The 21,727-nt window shown below is 60.6% G+C and overlaps 7 protein-coding genes across 7 annotated transcripts; 2 read left to right on the top strand and 5 right to left on the bottom strand.

Moving 5' to 3' along the window:
• Positions 1-1,107: 1,107 nt before the first annotated feature.
• ACS1 (acetyl-CoA synthetase) lies at positions 1,108-3,594 on the bottom strand (the record flags this gene model as incomplete). Its single annotated transcript, XM_028621644.1, has 3 exons — positions 1,108-1,493; positions 1,561-2,924; positions 3,326-3,594. The coding sequence occupies 3 exons, from the start codon at positions 3,592-3,594 to the stop codon at positions 1,108-1,110; spliced, it is 2,019 nt and encodes a 672-aa protein (XP_028478096.1).
• A 3,843-nt stretch (positions 3,595-7,437) lies between these two features.
• EHS24_006171 (uncharacterized protein) lies at positions 7,438-9,380 on the bottom strand (the record flags this gene model as incomplete). Its single annotated transcript, XM_028621643.1, has 2 exons — positions 7,438-9,018; positions 9,090-9,380. The coding sequence occupies 2 exons, from the start codon at positions 9,378-9,380 to the stop codon at positions 7,438-7,440; spliced, it is 1,872 nt and encodes a 623-aa protein (XP_028478095.1).
• Positions 9,381-9,913: 533 nt separating this feature from the next.
• EHS24_006170 (uncharacterized protein) lies at positions 9,914-13,540 on the top strand (the record flags this gene model as incomplete). The annotated part of the gene is made up of 10 exons (XM_028621642.1): positions 9,914-9,990; positions 10,059-10,138; positions 10,183-10,329; positions 10,382-10,482; positions 10,519-11,806; positions 11,877-12,059; positions 12,108-12,360; positions 12,569-12,777; positions 12,819-12,907; positions 12,950-13,540. The coding sequence occupies 10 exons, from the start codon at positions 9,914-9,916 to the stop codon at positions 13,538-13,540; spliced, it is 3,018 nt and encodes a 1,005-aa protein (XP_028478094.1).
• A 1,047-nt stretch (positions 13,541-14,587) lies between these two features.
• Positions 14,588-15,325, bottom strand: EHS24_006169 (uncharacterized protein; the record flags this gene model as incomplete). The annotated part of the gene is made up of 2 exons (XM_028621641.1): positions 14,588-14,612; positions 14,679-15,325. The coding sequence occupies 2 exons, from the start codon at positions 15,323-15,325 to the stop codon at positions 14,588-14,590; spliced, it is 672 nt and encodes a 223-aa protein (XP_028478093.1).
• A 227-nt stretch (positions 15,326-15,552) lies between these two features.
• Positions 15,553-17,138, top strand: RRB1 (ribosome biosynthesis protein rrb1; the record flags this gene model as incomplete). The annotated part of the gene is made up of 3 exons (XM_028621640.1): positions 15,553-15,742; positions 15,795-16,752; positions 16,814-17,138. The coding sequence occupies 3 exons, from the start codon at positions 15,553-15,555 to the stop codon at positions 17,136-17,138; spliced, it is 1,473 nt and encodes a 490-aa protein (XP_028478092.1).
• Positions 17,139-17,710: 572 nt separating this feature from the next.
• On the bottom strand, positions 17,711-19,146 carry EHS24_006167 (uncharacterized protein; the record flags this gene model as incomplete). The annotated part of the gene is made up of 6 exons (XM_028621639.1): positions 17,711-18,040; positions 18,094-18,234; positions 18,293-18,412; positions 18,732-18,847; positions 18,907-18,942; positions 19,116-19,146. 6 exons carry the CDS (start codon positions 19,144-19,146, stop codon positions 17,711-17,713), a joined length of 774 nt encoding a protein of 257 aa, XP_028478091.1.
• Positions 19,147-19,625: 479 nt separating this feature from the next.
• Positions 19,626-21,505, bottom strand: EHS24_006166 (uncharacterized protein; the record flags this gene model as incomplete). Its single annotated transcript, XM_028621638.1, has 3 exons — positions 19,626-20,002; positions 20,065-21,261; positions 21,364-21,505. 3 exons carry the CDS (start codon positions 21,503-21,505, stop codon positions 19,626-19,628), a joined length of 1,716 nt encoding a protein of 571 aa, XP_028478090.1.
• Positions 21,506-21,727: the final 222 nt, after the last annotated feature.

The following is a 21,727-nucleotide window of genomic DNA, read 5'->3' as shown; positions in this document are numbered from 1 at the left end:
AACAGTAAAGTACACTTCTACGAGCGACCGCGAGACTCGTGAGACGCTAGCATGTAGAGGCGACTGGGCTCATATGAGAGAAGAAAGAGGCTGTTATTGACGTACGGTACGTTGACATATTTACATGCTAGGTGTTATTGCGCTGTTGGTGAAGCGTGATGCTGCCTCGTGGTAGTCACGGCTACGCCTGACGCCGCTACGGCCTCCCATCCCCCTTGTGGATTCGAGTGGCTGTGAAAGGTGCAAACAAGTGGAGCGAGCACATGTCGCGCCCATCCCCCACAGAATTGTAGACACTGTGGAGCCTTCGCGGACGCTGGCCCGGCACGCAAGGCGCTCACCCTCTCCCCGAGGGCCAGGGTATTTTGCGGGGACGTCAAGCAAAATCCGTGAGGCCTGAACAACTCTCCCCTGCCGAACCGTGCTGGGTTTCTCTTGCTTTCAGTGATTAGTGGATCAATAGCCTCAGGTGACCCCCCAAAAGAACCGAATGCTGCATGACCTACTGGAGACCGGTTTCCTCGCGAGGAATCCGCCTCAACCTCTTGTTGTGGCGGTGATGTGCTCGGGAGCTGCCCAGGGAAAGCCGGTACGGCAATAATTGTGGGTGTCCGACGTGAACAGTCGAGATGTCGTCCAGGGCGTTCATGAGCATGTGTGTGTGAGTGAGGGTCGGTGCAGCGTGGCGAAACGAGGGAAGACAAATAACACACGTTGGTAAGCGCAAGCGAAGAACCCCCCAGGTCCCCACCATGGGGCGCCGTTCTCTGGGCTCCTGTTGAGTTGGATGGTTTGCGCAACGACCCCATTGATACCTCGAATGTGCAGCAGGACATGCTACGCACTCCGTGCTACAGTCTGGACAGTCCACAAGAATGCCCGCCTGGCGTAAGAAAACGGACGATTCGCAGGCTGTTACGTAAACATCAAATTGTGTGTGTGTGTGGCACATTAATTTACTTCCGCTGTCACAACATGTCTACCACAAACCCGTGCCCACCACCGCCGACCCGCCTTTTTTTATGTGTATGTCTGCTACCTGTCTGCATGCTGCTTCCTACCACATATACAATCACGGTCCGGCTATCCTACGCCACTGCTTTTTATTTACTTGTTGGCAGCAACAACCTGCTTGATGTTCTCGAGAACGTTGGGGTCCTCGAGCGACGAGGTGTCACCGAGCGAGTCGTCGCCCGACGCAATCTTGCGGAGAAGACGACGCATGATCTTGCCCGAGCGGGTCTTGGGGACCGAGGTGACAATGTAGATCTTGCGGGGGGCGGCGAAGGGGCCGATAACCTTGCGGACCTGGATGGAGAGCTCCTTGGTCAACTGGGCGAGGGACTCGCTGCTGTCGTAGGCGCCCTTCATGACAACAAAGGCAATGACGGCCTGGCCAGTAAGGTCGTCGGGGATACCGACAACGGCGGTCTCGCTGACACCCGAGTGCATGATGAGGGCACTCTCAACCTCGGCGGTGGAGAGACGGTGGCCTGTGGCGCGTTAATTTTCGGTGATTTTTTTTTTTTTTTTTGCCGATCCTTTTTTTTCTCAACTTACCAGAGCAGTTGATAACATCGTCAACACGTCCCTTGATCCAGAGGTAGCCTTCACAATCACGGGATGCCCCGTCCCCGAAAAAGAAGTAGCCTGGGTAGGGACGGAAGTAGGTGTCGAGGTAGCGTTTGTGGTCGCGGTAGACGGTACGAGCGATAGAAGGCCAGGGCTTCTTGGCGACGAGGACACCTTCGACGTCGTCGCCCTCGAGGACCTTGCCGGTCTGGGGGTCGATGATGTCGAGCTCAAAGCCGAAGAAGGGGAAGGTGGCCGAGCCGGGCTTGGTGGCGATACAGCCGGGGAGGGGGGTGATGACGTGCGAGCCAGTCTCGGTCATCCAGTAGGTGTCGACGATGGCGCACTGACCGCCCTTGCCGGCCTGCTCGTTGTACCAGTGCCAGGCCTCGGGGTTGATGGGCTCGCCGACGGATCCGAGGACACGGAGCGACGAGAGGTCGTACTTGGCCACGGCCTCGTCGCCCATGCGGCGGAGGAGACGGATGGCGGTGGGGGCGGTGTAGAGCTGGGTAGCCTTCCACTTGTCGACAAAGTCCCAGTAGCGCGAGGCGTTGGGGTAGACGGGGGTCGACTCGAAGACGGTGGTGGTGACACCGAGGGCGAGGGGGCCGTAGACGATGTAGGTGTGGCCAGTGATCCATCCGACGTCGGCCATGCAGGCAAACTTGTCGTCGGGGTGGACGTCAAAGACGTACTTGACGGTGAGGTAGGCACCGAGGAGGTAGCCAGCGGTCGAGTGGACCACACCCTTGGGCTTGCCGGTCGAGCCGGAGGTGTAGAGGATGAAGAGGGGGTCCTCGGCGTTCATGTGCTCGCAGGCCGAGTAGGTGGGGACCTTCTCACACTCCTCGTCCCACCACTTGTCACGGCCCTCGGTCATGGGGACCTTGGCGCCGGTGCGGCGGAGGACGAGAACGTGCTCGACAAGGGGGCACTGGGTGAGTGCGGCGTCGACAATGGCCTTGGTGGCAATGCTCTTGCCGCCACGGCGACCCTCGTCGGTGGTGATGAGGACCTTGCACTCGCAGTCGTTGACACGGTCACGGAGCGACTCGGCGGAGAAACCGGCGAAGACGGCCGAGTGGACGGCACCGATACGGGCACAGGCGAGGAAGGCGGCAACAGCCTGCCAGGTCATGGGGAGGTAGACCGAGACGGTGTCGCCCTTCTTGACACCCCACTGACGGAGGACGTTGGAGACGCGGCAGACCTCGTGGAAGAGCTCCTCGTACGAGATGGGGCGCGACTCGCTGGGCTCGTCGGCCTCGTAGATGATGGCAGTCTTGTCCTTGTTGGCATAGTAGTGACGGTCAACACAGTTGTAAGCGGCGTTGAGGGTGCCCTCGGGGCTGAAAACAGTGCGTCAGCGGCTGGATGGAATGCGGTGGACACAAAAAAGGAGGTGGCGGCGATCATGCCGCAACGGTGGGGGCGGGGGAGCGGCATCAAGGGGTGGTGGGGAACGTGTCGGAGGAAGAATGGTCCGCGCGCCCGAGCGGATCAATGGGGGCCCGTACAATGGTGTATGGCCGTCCACCGCGCTCTACATCGCATCCCAAAGGGTGGGCCAAGGTGGGTCTGCTGGAGGGCCAGTACAACAGTACAGCGACGTTGTAGCAAACGGCGTGGGAGCCATTGGTCCTAGCCCGCCAGCCCCCGCACCTCGCCCCGCCCCCACCCAAAAGAAAAGGACACCCCCCACCGCTCGGCTCTTTTTCCCAGAGAGACATATTCAGATCAAGACACTCACAACCACTGGATGTCGCCAAACTCAAAGCCACCGGCGCGAACAGTGTCAAAGTCGGTGAACCAGGTGAGGGACTCGCGAGCCTTGGTGGCCCACCACTCGTCCGAGTTGGGGCCGACCGACTTTTCCCACTCTGCCTTGTAGGCGGCAAAGTCGGGACCGATGTGGGGCTTGGGACGACCGTCCTGGCCCTGGAGACGGAGGGGAGGAGGGTACGAGTGCAGGTGGCCGGGGTGGCCGTCGACGATTTCGGTGTGGTGCGTCTCCGCCATGATGAGTGGTGGTTGCGAAGGTGTGGGATGTGGGGGAAAGGGAATGGGGGAGCGGGTGGTTGGATATATATGGGGGTGTGCGGGCTACGGTCAATTTGGAGTGTGATATTGCTCCGTCTGGGCTGGCTGGCTGGCTGGGGTGGGTGGGTGGGGTGTCCGTTGGCCGCTGGCACACTGGCTCTGGGCACTGGCTCTCTGGGCACTGACCATTTTGGCCCACCGCTGCTGCTGGCGGCATGGCGGCATGGCGCCTGCGCGCCAGTGCCGTTGCACACGGTACTGCCATTGTGGTGATTGGGTGAACCCGTGACTGGCCGTGACATGCTCGCCCCGGCAACTGACCCTAACCGGGGCTTGACGTCCCCTTCTTCCCCCCCCCTGGCCCCCTGCAAAGCAACAAACGCGTCGTGTGTCTCTGCCACACTGTCGGTCTAGATCGGCCGACGGCCCTACTGCCGCCGCACCCCCTCTTGTGCCCCACTGCCAAGCATGTGCGGCCCCGGGGACCTAGAGTGGGGCTAGAATGCCCTTCCCCAGCTCTCATCTCTTTTCGTCTCTTTGTACGTTTGTACGTTGCTCTGCGGGGCCTTCCGGGGACAACGCCAGCGCGGGGTATACACAGCCAGGCGACGCAGACTCTCTGTACTCTCTCTCGGTCCACGACCTCGTCGGTGCACCCAAAAAAAGTCTTGGCATCACGACCTCACTGGTCCCCCGGATCACAATGGCTCCACGCATATGCAACACGGGGAAGAAAACTTAGGGAAAATGGGGGGGGAAAGGCGGCATCCCAGCTGAAGAACGCCGTGCGCGCATTTATTTGTGTTGTGGGTACACAGCTGTGTGGTGGCCGGTGGTGTCCTGGTGGTTGTACCCAGCGACAAACCTGTCTATGCGTGGGGCAAAGACAAACACGTCTCCAGTCAGAGGCCAGTCACCAAGGGCGTGCGTACCCCAGTTACATGGTCCTTTCCACCTTCCTCCCCCGCAATGACACAATCCAAGGCCCTCGATTGCTCCTGCGGGGTCGGCTGTGCTGACGGACAGACTGACAGACTGACGCCGTCGGATAGGCGAGCTCTCCCCTCGGGTCGGTACGGCGGAGACACAAATACCCGTTATCTCGCGTGTTCTGGGCAACCGCTGGCAGAGAGCAAAATGTCATAGCACCTTATTGTTCGTGCATTCCGAGGACACCGATGGTATGTGTGTGTGTATGTGTGTGTGTTCCATGGAGCAATGGATATAGGCCCTCCTCCCCGCGCATGCACTGTGGAATACGCCATTGCCTCCATGCCCAGAACATGTGTGCGTGTCTAATACCCGCGCACACCACCTGCAGCGCCACGAAAAAGCGACTTTTACATTGTCCAAAGGGACGGCGTGCGCAACAATACAACGGCGGCTCGGACGCCTCCACAGCCCACCCCAAAGGCCAAAGGCCTCTAGCCGCGCTCTCTTCCTCACAAAGGCACTCGTGGCCCCCCTCCGCGGCACACGCCCCACGCAACACGCAGGCCACAGATGAGATCTAAACATATGGGTGTCGCCAAGCAAGGTCAGAAGGAAGGTCCGAAGACATCGAAGACACGCACGCACGCACACGCTACAAGCTACAGGCGGACGGAGTGATGGCCTGTAACCTTCCGTCCGATGCGTCCCTCCACCTCCACACACACTTTGCAACGCGGGTCCCCAGTCCGTCCGCGCGTCACCTCATGACTAACTGTGCAGCCGTGGGGTGTGGACATGTCCACAGAGATGCATCGCTGTCTCCTCCTCATCATCGACGATGGCGACAAGAACGCAAAAACGCTGGACGCTGGCGTAACCCCCCACCCCCCACCTGCGGAAGTCGGCGGCGACCCACGGCGATCTTGCGGACGACGGCTTTGACGCTCGTACGCCGCCCGTGACGCCATGCCAGCCACGCCACCCACACACCTGTCACGAGTTGCACGGTAGGCGGTCCGTGTGGTCGGCCCGTTTTACCGTGTGAGCGATGGTCAAGTGACGCCAAGAGCACGACGACGACGACGACCAACGCAAGTGTCAGCACGGGGACGAGACCATCGGTGTCGTTCTGGACACGACCATCGCACATGCAACGTCTTTTATCGTCAACCTCGCTTGTCTTACGCAGTGCATCGATCTTGGCCCTCGCCAAGTTGGCCCCAGCCACCAAGGGCCAAGGGGAACTGCCTTGGTCATCAGTGTGATGTGCCGGATCAACTTGGATCCGTCGTGGGCCCAACCACCAAGCGACCATTCCCCCTCTTCGACATCGACACCGACACCGACCGCTGAGCATCTGCCATGCACCCGGAGCGCCGTGGGGACAGTGCATCCAAGGTCACCGCCCCACACACCCCGAGTCTCAACGTCGTCGAGCCCCGCCCTCCTACCGAGTGCTCGGACAGGAAACCATGGGCCGTGCAACGGCGTCGGGCAAGGTTCCTTCCCTCGCTTCCCGTCGTCCACCCTGTCGCTGCCAGGAGCGTGAGCAGGAGCGGCAGGAGCGGCAGGAGACGACGAGGGAACAACGACAAGCCCAACCCCAACACGCCCTTGAGCGACAGTCCACTCGTGGGCAGTCCCCACGCAGCCCGTTGGCGGGCTTGGCCCTGCAGACGCGTAGACGACCGAGGACCCACGCGGCTCAATCGTCAAAGGGCTCTCCCGTTGTTGGGAACCTGTCACGGCGCCCACGGCCCTGTGTATGTTCGTTTTATCGAATCCTGCATGTCGCGCGAAGTGAGAGCACATCGTTCTGAACACCCCCACGACTCTCGGCGTCTACGGCGTGCACGGCGGAAACGAGAAACGAGACGCCCAGCGGTCCAACTCAGATCCGCCCAGTCAGGCTAGTCAGTGCTAGTCAAGCAATCACGTCACACACGTTGCGCGTTTTTCTGCCATGCTGCCATTCTGCCATTCTGCCAGCCTTTCCTGTACAGCACTACTGCAGTTCGGCAGGTATCACCACCTATACACGCGCTGCCTGCACACCAACACGGCGACGGCTACCGTACCGCCGGAGAAACATGCTTGCTCGCCGCGCCGATGCGCAAAAGTCATGGGGTGGGGAGTGTACGGCCAAACTCGCCGTGGGGACGATTGGCTGGCCCCTTGTTCCCCACCGGCGGCAGTGGCTCAGGGGTGTGTGTTTCCCAGGCCAGTAGAGGTCTCGGTCAAATGCAAACCCCATCGTTCGTCGCGATGAACCGATCACCCGTTCAACCGTGACGGTGTCCATTGCAGGATGTGTGAGCCGCCGCCGAGTTGACGAGTGGAGGAGGACGCAGGAGGCAAGTTTAGAGTTCAGCCTGGACGAGGCGGCGAACTGTGGATGGCAAGGTTTCGTTTTGGGACTTTTCTGTTCATGTCTCCCGTCTCTCCACGCCCCCTTACTGCTCACCGCGACTCGTTAGTCCTCAGCTCCTGGCCACCCGCTCGCACCTCGCGTCATGGTGACGTCGACGATGGGTCGTGGCACGCCGGCACGCCGCTGCGCAGCTGGTGCGACCAGCTCTGTTTGCGAGCGCGAGCGCGAGCGCACCCAATCCCTGACTTGCGCGCGTGGGCGGGTAACCGATGCCCCCCCCCATCGCATGTTGTCTGCCCGCAAGGCCATACCCAAGACGTACCGCCAGAAGCATAACGTATTTCTCTGGGACCCGCGTGGTACAAGTGAGTCACCCAGTCGTAGGCCGTTTGTCAACAGTTGGATGTGGATGGCATATGCAATTTGGTTACAAATGATGGTTGAACACACGTCTATCAGATCTTCTCTCGCTCTCTCCCGTCTCTACGCCGTCGGCCCAAACCCCCTTTCCCCCCTTTTTACTCATCCAGAAGGAAGCGCCAGAGACCCTTGGCGTCCTTGTAGTCGTGGTGGATGACACTCACGAGCCACCAGTTCTCCGACACGTCCTCGAGCAGCTTGCGTGCAGGCGAGGCGCGCGGGTACAGCAGCGACCACTCGCGCCAGATATCAAACGCCTCCTCCTTCCACGCCAAGAATGAGATTTCCTCAATGATCGTCGACTGGACAATCTCTTGGCCCGGGAACGCCGCCCACGTGACCGCGTTGACGGCGTCCTTGAGCGTGTTGGTCAGGTAGTCGCCCCGGCGGTTGGCGGCGTACATGCTGATACGGCCGTTGGGGTTTTCGGACACGAGCTTGCGCTCGAGCTTTTGCACCTGGGCGAGCGGGACGAAGAATTCGGCATACGCCTTCTGGAAGACGTACCCGCCGGGAGGTCCCCAGCCGTGCACGGCGTCCTCGGAGCGCGCGGCGTCGACCGCAGGCTGCGAGCCCACAGTCCAGTACTGGCGCTCGGCAGAGTTGAGCTCGATGAGGAACGGCAGAATCGTCTCCGACTCGGGCGACAGCGGCATGTCACAGAAGGGCGTGGTTGGCGCAGCGGGGTCACAGTGCAGGTAACGGGTGAAGAGGGAAGACAGGTCGGCCGGAGTGGCGGGTGTGCCCCACTCCTTGAGAGCCTGTGCCGGCGTAATCTTGAGACCACTGCCCCAACCGTCAATCTCACCGTAAGCGGGCGAGCGAACGTCGGTGAAACGACCGTTGGGGAACTCATCCCAGCTGTCCTCGCCGGCAGTGGGCAGAGGTGGCTTGGCCGGCGACGCCTGGGGGGCAGTCTGATGAGCGCGGTTCAAACCCCACTGCGCCAGCACGCTCGCGTCCGACGGCGAGATTGACAGGCTGTCGGCGCCAGAGGGAGCAGGCACACCGTCGTCGGCAATGAGCTGGTTGTGACGGGTATGCGGCGAGCCCCTGATAGGGACGGGGACGGCAGCGGTCCATTCGAGGTTCTCAAGAATGGTGCGCACCGACTTTTCGAGGTTGAGCGTGCAAAAGTGGACACCGCGGACGACCTTGGACGCAATGAGGCCCTGCACAAGCTCGGTCGCGACCTTGGCGCCGTACAGCTTGACGGCGGCGTCGTCGCCCTTGATGGGCTCGAGGTCGCGCATGATCCCCTCGGGAACGGGGCACTTTGTGAGGTTGACGAGACGACGGAACGAGACATAGTTCTGGATGGGCATGACACCGGGGATGATCGGCTGGGAAATGCCGGCAGCACGACAGCGTGCCACCCACTCGACAAACGAAGGGACGTCGTAGAACAGCTGCGTCACAATAAAGTCGGCACCCGCATCGCACTTGGCCTTGAGCCACTTGATGTCGCTGTCGGCGTTCTCAGAGTCCGGGTGTGGGGTCGGGTAGCCGGCCACACCGATGCAAAAGTAGTCGCCGTGCTCCTTGCGCACGTGCCTCACAAGGTCGTCGGCGTGCTGGAACTCGTCGGCGTGGTCGGACGCATGTAGCGCATACTCCTCACCACGGGGGGCGTCACCACGAAGGGCCAGAATGTTGGAGATGCCAATCGCACGAGCGCGCTGGGGAATAAGGTCAGCCACATGACGTCGGGTTTTAAAAGTGCCGTGGGGAGAGAGGGGGGTGGGCTTACCTTGAGGGCCGCGTCGACCTTGGCCTTGGGCATGTTGGTGCAGGTCATGTGGAGAATGACGTCGATGCCCATCCTGGCAATGTTCTCTGCCAGCTCGAGCGAGCGGTCGGCAGTGCTGCCGCCGGCACCCCATGTGACGGAGACTGCGAGCGGCGCGCGGAGGGGCGACGCGGCGAGACGAGCTACACGGTCGAGGAGGTTGGCGACACCGGGCTCGGTGCGGGGCGGGAAGAACTCGAACGTGTGAAAGGGCCTGTCATCGCGCGCGATGAGGTCTGTGATGTGGGGCATCGCGAGTGAGAGAAGAAAAGACGCGGGGGGGAGTCTTTTCTTGCAAGATTGGGGTGGAGGAGAGTGAGATTGTGTGTGTGTCGTGCTCCAATGACTTTGACTCGGCCGCAATAAGCAAACGGGCCCTGAGTTGGAATGTGGCCCCGGGCGGAATCAAAATTTGGGTGGCCATTTTCGGTCACCCAGAGGCGTACAATGGCGCAATGAACGACGAGGATCGACAGTGGGTGGTGCGGTGAGGCCCGGGAGACACATCCTATCTCTCGCTCCCGTCCTTTTCCCAGTCTCTCCCATACACGTCCTTTATATCCCACTCTCACACTCCAAGCGGCCAAGCGGGCATCTTGCACGTCACCAACGCCATGGCTGAACCGCCCACCCCAGCGGAGGCAGCGGTCATGGTGCCCGCGTCGACCGCACCGGATCCGCCTCCACCACGCCGCACTACGACGACAGCAACAACAACAACAACAACGACACCAAGGCTGTCCCTCAGCGCGCGTCTCCCCCCATGGGCTTCCAAACTTCGCCAAATGGCCGCACCGGTCCTCGTCGCGTTTCTGTCCTTTGTCTTTATCACCGTGCCCCAACTCAACCACCTCGGCGGACAGTGAGTCTGAACATACTTCCGATAGCGTAGCGCGCTTTGGTCGCGTCCCGCCGCTGACGGGTGCCCAGGTATGCCTTCCTTTGCTACACGTCCGTGATTCTGTTCTTTTTCCCAAGGGGTCGTGTCTCGCAGCAGATAGAGTCCAACAGTACGCTTCTACCGGTGTGGTGACGACGTGCTGACACACCAAAGCTATCAATTTTCTCGGCGCCGTCTGCGGCCTCGCGTGGAGCTCGGCCGTTCTCGCCCTCGCGGCGTGGTGTGGAGCCCACGATGGTAGCGATTCCCCTCAGACCCGTGGCGTGCTCGGACTTGGTCTCGCCCTGCTATCTCTTGGCTGTGCGTTGCATTTTCTCCTGACGCAGGATGTGTGGTGCTAAATAAAACGCAGGTGGCTTCCTCCGCAGCTGGGTCCCTCTGCTCAATGTGGCGTGCAGAGCCGCAATGTTCTTCCCAATCTTCCTCCTCACTGCCGAGCAAACCGTCACAAAGGTGAGCTGGGACATGCGCACCTTTAGCTGACGACAGCTCACTCCACACTTGTTCCTTGAGCAATTCTATGTTGCGCTCTTTGCTTATGCGTTCTCGACGATTGTTGGCGTAGTCCTCTCCGAGCACTCGTCGTCGCCTCACCTTGGGGATGCGCTCCTGAAATCTTTGCGTACCACCTGCGAGCTCCTTCCAGTGTCACTGCACACCGTTCTCGAGGTGGAAGAGAGCCCTTCCGCCTCGAACCTCACCACACCCGCATCACCCGACACACCAGGCGGTGCGGAAAAGGCCACCAATGAGCCCCTTCCACCTCACAGTGCCATGCGGACGCGTCAGCAGCAGCTGGCGCGTCAGCTTCGTAGCCAGGTGACTGCCACTCGTGCCGCTCACGCGTCATACATGCTTGACATTGTGCACGCACGGCAGCACCCAGGAACGCTTGTGCCGATTATACGCATGTTGGGACGGCTCCAACGAAACCCGCTTCTAGGCCCAACGGGTCACGTTCCCGGAGAACGTATCCGGTCTGCTTTGGAACGCACCTTTGCAACACCGGCAGTGTCTCGCCAGACAAGTCGACACACAAGCCGCTCGGGTACCCCAAGGGTCCGCTCCCGCTCAACCTTGAGAGGTGTCAGCATGCCAGGGGACGACACGCCGACGCAGTCTCCGATGCACGAAAAGCGTAAGAGCAGCCCTGGAGCAGACCTGTCGGCCGTCCACCTCGCCCAAAAGCTGTCCAAAGTGGCCACACACCAAGTAGGGCAGCGTCATGCGTCTGGCGGATCGAATACATATCCTTCGCCCGCACGGTCCAAGTTGACCAATGCTTGCAATACGCTCAGCGACGCTATTGTGGCCGCCCTCGACGCGTCAGTGGAGGACATTGCGGCAGCATGTGACTGGAGGAACGGAGAGGCACGCAATGTCGACGACGCGTTGGTGCCTGGTCTCAAGGCCCATCTCCATGTGGCTCTCCGCGACCTCCAGAAACGTCTCAGTGGTATCATTGACACGACCGACATGGACAGCTCTCTGCACGGTACGGCTCCACTCTCGCCAGCGCAGTCTCGTTGGTCGATGCGTGGATCGACCCGTGGGGTCGCGTTTGAGGATGAAATGACGTCGGCCGACTGGCTCGACGACGAAGACCGATTCCGAATCGCATTCTACATGATTGCCCTCCTTGATCTCGCAAAGGACACGTCGCATCTCATGGACGTTGCTACTGGGTTAAGGCATAACGTCCAGCCGAAGCGATGGATCTTCCCTCGTATCATTTGGCCGTGGTCTAAAGTTACTCCGGAAACGCCGATTCCAACAGGTTCGTGTCGTGATTCCTGGATCCTTCTTTGAATTCTACCGCAACAGACTCACTGACACTTTATGTCCAGCCGCTGGCGAGGAGCCGCCGGACCAACAGGATCCCGATCCCGCCGACCACCATGAGGACCTTGACTTTGTTCACGCGTTGCTGCAAGAAAAGGAGCGCCCTAGGACACTGGCAGGGCGGAGCATTGGCACACGCTTGACGGCCGCCTGGCGCGCCGTTTGGGACCGCCGTGGGGTCGTGACCAGTGAGTGCCCCCCACCCCTACCTCGAGAGCTCCATGCTGACTAGGTAGCCCGTGTTGTCGTCTCCCAGACACTCCATTCGCTCAAGCACTCGCGTCATGTCCATTTTGCCCTCAAGCAGACCGTTGGCATCAGCATGCTCTCCCTCCCGGCGTTCCTGCCACTGGGTAATCCGGGAAGAAGCTGGTACGACTCGTCTCATGGCGCATGGATGGTCGTGAGCTTCATGTATGTCATCGAGGTCACCACCGGTGCGACCATGCGCATGGGTTTCTACCGTACCATCGGAACGTTCATCGGCGCGTCAGTGGGATACGTCGTGAGTACAGCTTCCAAACCGTCGGGACGAGCTGACGACAGTGCGCCCTGATTGCTCACGAGAATCCGTACGCTCTTGTGGTTCTCGCGACAGCGTGTTCCGTACCCATCTCGTACGGTGTGCTGTTCACCAGTGTCGCGCCAATGGCAATCGTCACGTAAGTTGCGAAGACATCCTCAGCTGACCCACAAGTGGCATTACCTTACCTCCTATTCTCTTTATCCAGTACCTTGGCCTTGCTGGAGGTGTCTCAGAGTTCAAGCTCGCATGGGAGCGCTTTGTGGACATTGAGATTGGTATCGCGGCCGCAGTGCTCCTCGGCGTGTGGCTGTGGCCCATCCACGCGCGTGTCCAGTACTTTAGCGCGGTATCCGACACGGTGAACCAGATTACCGAGTACTGTGAGTTGAAATTCCTTGTGGGTTTTCAACTGACATGGTAGACTTGATAATGAGTCGCGACCTGCTCAAGCCATCACTGGTCTATCATGACAACCACAAGAAGTACATTGCCGTTGAAGCGAATGTGCGGGTACGTCAAGCTTATACCTACTTGCTGAAGCTGACCCTTCAGCACCAAATCGCCCGCAGTCGCAACCTTGTCAGCATCCAGAGTCAAGAGATATCCCTCCTCCCTCGACCTGTCAAGCTGTACACCGAAGTGATCGACCTGACTGAACGACTCATCGAGACGTTTGCCGAGATTCGCGTTCTACGTTTCTCCCTCCCACGCAAGGCGACCGTCCTCGACGTCCTGCCTATCCGTCGCGAACTTGTCTCTTCACTCCTCATGAACCTGTGGGCGTGCGGACAGGCATTCCGCTCGCGTTCCCCCCTCCCTCAGCTCTTGCCCTCCCCGCGCGTGCCCCTCGCGGAGGTGATGGAGGCGACAGACGAGCACGCCCGCCACGTGCGCACCATGCGCGCACATGAGAACCTCCGGAAACAGACGGCGCGGAGCAGCAGTAGCAGCGACGACGAGCACGAGCACGGCGGGCACCCGCACGGAACCGATACCAACGGACACCACGCCGAGCTCGCTGTCCTGTACGGCATGGCCGAGAACGAGGCGCTCGGCGAGGCCATCAACTCGATTGACGAGCTGCTCGCTGCGGCACGTACCCTGTTTGGCACCCAGACCTTTATGGACCCCGCCGGCAACTGAGAACCAGTGCGGAACGATACCCCTCCCTCATACAACAACTTTACCAAACCATAGCATTTTATTCGGCATTCATTCTTGCATTATATTATAGACGCCTACGGGCTTGCATGCACATACCATTCGACATGTGATCATGTGAATGGACACGCACGTGGAATAAGACGACCATGGAGACTGATGGGTACAACCTTTCGGAACAAGTTGGCCCTTGATGGCACTACGGGATCAGTGGATCAGTGGCGGGCCTTGTCGCCTGAGAGGCCAAGAGGTCATGTGTAGCCCTCTCTGCGGGTATGTGCCAGTACATTCAAATCACACACTGCTGGACAGGTGTCGACAGGTGTTGAAACTACTGTGTTAGCTTCACCGTCCAGGTCAAAGGGCATGTTGCCGGACCTGAAGACATGGGCAAGGGGCCGGCCGTCACTGACGCTCAGGCGCTGCCAGCTGCTTGTGGCTGTGTTCTGTTCTGTTTTAGCAAGTATGTCGGTCTATGGAGGGACGACACTGCTATGACAGGGGGGGCGGTCGCTCGTCAATGGGACGTTGCGCCGTGGCATCGTGGACCACCTCGCGAGCCTTTCAATCGCCACGGGGGTACCAGTTCGTTGCTGCCCGGGGCGACTCTTCAGACATGTGACTTGTCCACAAGTGTGTAGACACGTCAGCACCGTGCCACATGAGGTAGGCAGTGTCGCCTTCAGGCCATTCCGCACAAGGGGGGTTAGCCGTCTCAGCGGCCGCCAGGCTTGACAGCCGACCGCTCGTAGAGCACTCGTAAAGCGAGTCAGCCAGGTCCAACTTTTACGCAAGAGGGGCGCACCCCAGCTGGCCTTGAAACACTCCATCCTCTCGAACTTGGTCCTCGAGTTTCGCTGTAAGCCATGAAAACTCGCACAAATGTCGCAATCCTCTTGGAATCCCCGTTTGTTCGATCTCCATCAGCAGGGTGAGTGTGCCAACCTCCATCCCTCCACTCCATTCCGCTCCTATCCACGGCCGTGTGAGTCGATGCATATGTCATGTCTACCTCTGTACGAGGAGTGTTTATGGGCGGAAGAAGAGGTTGGCACTGGGGGGGAATATAGTCAGCTTGTGCTCGTGTTGTTCACGGACAGTTGCCGCAGCGACGACGTACCGGTTCAGCATACCAATCTTGTGGACCTCCTCGACACGCTTGAACACGTCGCTGCTGCCCTCGAGCACGGCGAGGATCTCACGGGCGATACGGTCGTCGCGGCGGATACCGCTCTTGCGACCGCGCTCCGAGGCCTTGAGGAGCCAGCGGACACCGGTGGTGGTGCGTGCGCGCTCGGTGAGGGGACGCGGGGCGACGGTGGTCTTGGCGCGGTGGCGCATGTGGAAGACCTTGACCGAGGGAGCAGACAGCGCGATAGCCTCGTGGAGGAGGGGCACGGGGGGCTTGTTGGTCGCGCGCTGGAGGAGGGTGAGGATGTTGGAGACGTGCTTTTGGGCCTCGGCCTTTTTGCCGCTGCGCATAAGGGCGTTGGTGAAGAGCTCGAGGACGGGGTCGTTGCGCGCAGGCAGCGCGTCAGGCGAGAAGCCGCGACGGCTGCTGCTGGGGTCCACGGCGATGCTGGGGGCGGCAAAGGGCGTGGAGGACTGGACGACGTTGGCAGTCGCGGTCGACGACTCGGCGGCGGTCTCGGGCGAGTCGCTGGAAATGTTGACCAGGTTGGTGAACGCGTTGCCGCCAGGCGCCCGGGCGACGGCGGCGGTGGAGAACAACCTCCGTGGGGCCGCGAGGATGGCTGTGCGGAGCATGCTGTGTGGTGGTGCAGAGAGGGGGATAGATTAGATGGACAGAGTTGACTTCTTTTCGTGTTGAATGGATACGAGCGCAGAGGACCGGATTTCATCGCATGGCACAATTAAAGGTTTCCCACGGTGTCGTCCGAAAAGTTGTGCAACTGGCCACAGTCCTCATGACGGCCTCGCTTGTCCACAAACGTGTTGTCACTATCCATATACCCACCTCTAGACCACAAAACATGGGCACCAAGAAGCGCACTTCGGACGCCGCCGAGCTCCCCAACAAGGCCGCCGACCGCGGCCAGGACACTGCGCGCGCCGCCGCCGTCGAGGAGGACAACGAGATGGGCGAGTTTGAGGACCGCTGGGAGGACGAGCTGGAGGAGGAGGTTGTGGACAAGGACATGATCCCTGAGAACGAGGATGAAGGTAGGTGTACTGCTAGATTTAAAGGGGTCCGGGAAGGAGCTGACAACTGCAGAGGACTTTACGCCTGCGCAGGAGGACGAGGACGAGCCCGAGCCCAAGCGTCAGGTGTACCTGCCCGGCGTCACCATGGCGGCCGACGAGCAGCTGGTGGCGGACAACTCGGTGTACCCATGCCTGCACTCAATGTCGTACGCGTGGCCTTGTCTGTCGTTTGACGTGCTCAAGGACACTCTGGGCACGGACCGCAGCGGGTTCCCGCAGACGGCATGGATCGTGGCGGGCACCCAGGCCGGCGAGGTTCCTGGCCATGGCCGGGCCAAGGACGAGGTGGTGGTGATGCGCATGTCTGGCCTGAGCAGGACGCAGCACGACGACGACAGCGAGGACGAAGAGGACAACGACGAGGTCGACGAGGACGCGCGTCTCGACTTCCTCACCCTCCCGCACGTTGGCGGTGTGAACCGTATCCGCGCTGCCCCCGCCACCGCCGGCGCTGCCCTTCCCGACCCCTACCACGTTGCCACCTTTGCCGACACTGGCCGTGTGCACATTTACGACGTGCGCCCGCTCATCGACACGCTGTCTGGTCCCTCGCGCCCCCGCCAAAAGACCCCCGTGCACACCGTCACCGCCCACGGCCGTTCCGAGGGCTTTGCCGTCGAGTGGGGACAGACCGGTCTGCTGACGGGTGACGTCGACTCGAAGATCTACCTCACCACCGCCACGCCTACGGGCTTTACCACTGCGTCGGGTGCGTACGCCTCGCACACTTCGTCAGTCGAGGACCTGCAGTGGTCGCCTGCCGAGCCGACCGTCTTCGCCTCGTGTTCCGCCGACCAGACGGTCCGTGTGTGGGACGTCCGTACAAAGGGCCGCAAGAGCGCCGTCAGCGTGCGTGCCCACGACGACGATGTCAATGTCATTTCGTGGAACAAGAACGTCGACTACCTCCTTGTGTCCGGTGGCGACGAGGGCGGCATCAAGGTCTGGGACCTGCGCATGTTCAAGGAGTGAGTTTTTGGAACAGATGCCGATCACGGACCGCCTGTTCTTTTACTAACACCCACGCAGTACCCCTACTCCCGTCGCGCACTTTACATGGCACACGGCACCCATCACCTCTGTGGAATGGCACCCGACCGACTCGTCCGTGTTCGCCGCGTCGGGCTCGGACGACCAGGTCACGCTGTGGGACCTGGGTGTCGAGCAGGACGACGACGAGGCCCCCTCGGCCATTGGCCCCGACGGCAACCCGCTCGTCGTCCCCAGCCAGCTGCTCTTTGTCCACCAGGGCCAAAAGGACGTCAAGGAGGTCCACTGGCACCCCCAGATCCCCGGCATGGTCATCTCTACGGCGAGCGACAGCTTCAACGTCTTCAAGACCATTTCGTGCTAGTTTTTGGAGTTTGCGCCCATCTGCTAGTGAGAGGTATGGGAGGGCAGACTTGTAGAGAGACATGTTCTTTATTGTTTTGGATGCAGAGTTTTAGACTTGAGAAAGCGAGCTCGGTGGGGGAAGGGAAGATTAGATTCGCCGCTGAGACTGAAAGAAGCCGTCCGTGGCTCCCAGATAATACAAGTGCTTAAGCCTCCCGCACAACGATCCTACGTGTAAACAATCCAAGTAACCATAGCCGCACCTTCATTCCTGTACCCATTATCCACCCCATCCACCCGACACTCGATAAACACGCACTAGCATCGCTTCACATACAGTAGGGTTGCAAGTCTAGCATGTATCACTTTCCACGCACCGGGCCCTACAGCCCTGGACGCACAGACGCGTGCACACACGCGCGCGCCATAGCACTGCCGCCTCTTGTCCCCCAACTTTTTTTTTTTTCCCTTCGCTCCTAGGTAGAGAGGTTTTCGCGACGACACCTGTCAAGAAGAATGAAATGAAACATGCTTTGCGCGCGCCTTTGGGCCGGTTGGGCCCGCTGGTGCTGGGCGATACACTTGACACTTTTAGTCGCTGCGGGCCTTCTTCTTGGGGGGCTTGTCCTCGTCGTCCTCGAGGTCGACGGAACCCTCGTCGTCGTCGTCCTCGTCGTCGAGCTCGTCAAAGTCGAGGCCAAACTCCTCGTCGTCGTCGTCACCGGCGCCCTCGAACCAGCGGAGGGGGTCGTCGAGGATGTCGTCGAGGATGAACGAGCCAGTGTTGAACGAGTCGCCCTCGAGCGTCCAGAAGTGGAAGAACGAGCCCGAGTCACCGTCAAAGTCCTCGGCGTCCTCGGCGGTGCCGCGGGGCTGGGCGGCACAGAGGTCCTTGCCCTCCTTCCACTCGATGGCGGTAGCCTGGGATAGGTCTTAGCAAGGTGCGCACAACTTTGTGGAACTGGGCGACTTACCGAAGCGACGAGGTCCTCGGGCTCAAAGAGGCGCATCTCCTCGGTGATGGAGCCGTCGGCGGGGGCGGCAGAGACACCCTCGGGGAGCGAGTACTTCTTCGAGAGGGTGGTGTTGGTGAAGTAGGGGTTCTCCGAGAAGTGCTGGAGGGACGAGGTGTCAGCAAAGAGTTGTGTTCCAAACGACGCAAGCCCAACTCACGAAGATGAGCTCGAAAGCGCGGGGGTCCTTGATGTCCTGGATGAGCTCAATGTCGTTGATGTAGGTGAGCGCGTCACGGTCCGAGGCGCTGGCAATGGACGCGATACCGGGGTGGTTGAGCTGGAGGAAGGGCGGAGAACGAACGTGGGTGCGTGAGGGCGTCGGTGGGGCATGGGCAGTGGAGTGATGGGAATGGCATGGCGTGCGGGGAGGACATTGATGGGAGGAGTGGTGATGGGTGCCGGGGAGTCGTTAAAGACGGACGAGGACAAGAGAGAAGAAGAACGTCAGCGATGGTGGTCCACATCCAGCAATCCGCCGCTGCACAGGGCGCAAACACCAGCAACAAGTGGGCTGGTCGGGATCGGACTGTGTTGCCTCCCAGCCCTCGTTCCGCCAGACGTTCACACCACCGCTCGCTGCCGCTGTCCACACTTACCAGAGTCACGGCCCAGAAGCCCTTGACGGGCTTGAGCTGCTTGCGAGCGAGCTCAAGGAACTCGAGCGCCTGCTCGGCAGCGAAGCGCTGAAGGCGGACCTCCTTGTCCTTGGCAGCTAACGCCCCGCTGTCAGTCACTAGGTTCGCCGCGTCTTTGCGGGGTCTCGGTACTTACCGCGGCCGAGGTCCTCGGCGACGGTGTCGGGCAGGTCTAGGCTTGTCAGCTAACTGGTGCTTGCTTGGTACGGGCGTGGGATCGTGGGGGATCATAGGCCGGAGGAAGGGAGGGAAGAGGGGGGCGGGCGGAGTCTGCAGTGGGGCGCGCGCGCAAAAGACGGGAGTGCAGGTGCTGGGAAGGTGGGGGGAGGGGGCCAGTGTACTCACCGACGGCCAGAACGTTCTCCTTCTCGGACATGGTGGATGTGAAGAGGTGGATGGGATGAGGGAAGACAAGAGAGTTGGATGCGGGGGCAGAAAAACATCATCCACTCTTTCAAGCCACCACCCAACACGCTGGACGGGATGGGGTGTGGGGTGGAGGTCTCGCTAAACGGCACCAATATGGTGTGTGTACGTCTGTGATGACGTTTCACACACAGACAAAAATCACTGCGTGCGGCATGTGGCAGCAAAAAACCCTATTCGCGAAGCTCCCATGTTTCTTGTTCTCGTTGGTTCGTCGCAACAGTCATTGCATGATCTCAATCCAGTGTCCCCATCAAGGGGACCACACCCACATATGGCCACAACACGCCGCATTTTTTACGCGGACACTATAAAAACAGGTGTAGCAAAGAAATAAATAGTCCAACAGCTCCTCCCCTTCCTCCGCTCTTCCTCTTCCTCCTCCTACACCAGCCTCTTCCCTTACACTAACCTTCCTTGGTCCAAGGTCTAGTGGGGGCCAGGTGCAGGCAGCGAGTCCACTGCCTGTCCAGAGGCGGTGCCGTTGTGCATGTGAACCATGCTCCGCATGTTCATTTCAGGCGAGGGCGAGGCGGCGCTACGGTCAATCTCGATGGTGGGCACCTTGGGTCCCTTGCGCGTGAGGAAGCGCTTGACAGTCTCCTTGGCTTTGGTGACGGCCAGGGGCGGTGCAGACGGCATGCTGTCCGGAGTAGGCGATGCGGCCTTGCCGCGCTGAGCGTAGACTGCCAGCATTTGGTCGGGACCATAGGCAACGGTGGGCTGGCCATTGTTGCCGTCAGTGGGCGAGGAAGGGTCGTCGTCCATGTGCAGAGATTCAACAGTGTCGTCAGGGTGAGTAACAACTGTTTGGCGACGCATCACTGCATGTCAGCTCGGGACGTTCGGTGCGCAAATGTCCACTTACACATGACGGCCTCCATGTCGCGCAGTTCGTCCACGGAGCCGCGGGCCTTGAGCATTGAGCGGACGTCGCCAGACTGGCCAATGCTGGCGCGACCAGTACGAGTACCAGTAGCAGCACGGCGAATCTCGGCGTCGCCAAAGCCAGCAGGGCCGTCCATCTGGGTCGGGGAGACGTTGGTGAGCTCGCGGTCGTCGATGGCCGAACCAGAGGCATAGACAGCAGCCGCTGCGTCGTGGTTGAGACCGGAGGCAACGCGCGGGCGGTGCTGGTCGCCGGCAGAGAGACGAGGGCGAACCTGGTCGGCGAAAGAGATACGCGACTGGCGAACGTGACCGTCGGCCATGACAACGGACGAGCGACTGGGGCCCTCCTCGGCACCACCAGGGAAGGGGCGGAAAGTGCCGGCTCCAGCCATGTTCTCCATCATGACCGAGGACGCGGGACGGCCCTGCGAGTTCATCGAAGGGCGGCCGTAACCAGTGCTGGGACGACCGTAGCCAGTGCTGGGGCGGCCAGCCGAGCGCGAGTACGCCGAGCTGGGACGGCCATAAGCGGAACCGCGCTGGTCGCCGGGAAGAGCGCCCTTTTCCCACTCCATGGCCGAATGCTGGCTGAGCGCCTGCGACCAGCGCTTGAGCTTTTCCTTCTCCTTGAGACGGTAAAAGTAGAAGGCAACAGCAGCAAGACCGGCGAGAACGACAATGGGAATGATAACCGCGACGGCAATCACGCCCTTGTTGGACTTTTTGCCAGTGGTGGCGTTGACTGTCTCAAAGACGGCGTTTCCAGTGCCGGTAGCCGCACCGGGTGCGGTTGAAGTGTACACTACGCCGTTCGAGGTGGTGACAGAGTACATTGCCTGGGCCGAGTAGGTGGCCGTAAAAGTGGGACCGTTGGACCAAGTCGTGTCCCAGACCGCTCCACCGTTCTTGAGAATGGTGACATAGAGCTGGACCGACTCGGTGTCGTTCCACCACGAGGGCTGGAGCTGGGCGGTGTAGTAGCCAGTGGAAAAGGTGACGCCGACGTAGGCCTTGAGGAGCGCGTTGGACGCGCTGGGCTCGTAGATGTACAGGTCAATGAGGTCCGAGTTGACGTTGCAAGTGGTGTCCCACTTGAACGTGACGGGCAGGGTGGCGTCGACGGTCGTCGACGAGTTGGGGTACGTGTAGAGGTTGGTACAGCCGAGGTCCGTTGCTGGGGGGGAAAAGTTAGCACACTAGTAATCATAACGGCAATGGCGGGAGGGATTTGGGGGTGGGGGAGGAACACCAGGTTCGGGTGCGTGCGCACGCGTACTGAGCGCGCGGTCCAGGGTGGTGGTGTGTGGTGTCCGTCCCTCGCCCCCATCCCACATGTGATACCTACCACGGCGGTGCAGGACGTCGTTGTGGGCATGGCCACCGGCAGCGAGGCCGAGACGGACGTTGGGGAGAGTCATCGCGTGCAGGTTGGGTCGGAGGGGTGAGATAATGGTATCGAAAGGAGGCGACGTGGGTCGATCAAAGGGCACCAGGCGCGGTGTCGGCCAGTGTCGGGCGCGAGGTTTGGGCTAGCGACTGTGGAAGGAGTTGGAGTTGAGTTGAAGAGAAAGAGCAAGACGCGTCAACGAGACGAGGTCTCCTGGTGGTGGGTGTCGAGGTCGAAAGTGGGTTGGTGTTTG

The sequence above is a fragment of the Apiotrichum porosum genome (genome assembly GCF_003942205.1).
Source record: "Apiotrichum porosum strain DSM 27194 chromosome Unknown scaffold_3, whole genome shotgun sequence".
Lineage (NCBI taxonomy): Eukaryota > Fungi > Basidiomycota > Tremellomycetes > Trichosporonales > Trichosporonaceae > Apiotrichum > Apiotrichum porosum.
The sequence above is the reverse complement of the archived record's forward strand: the minus strand, read 5'-3'. Positions and strand labels throughout refer to the sequence as shown.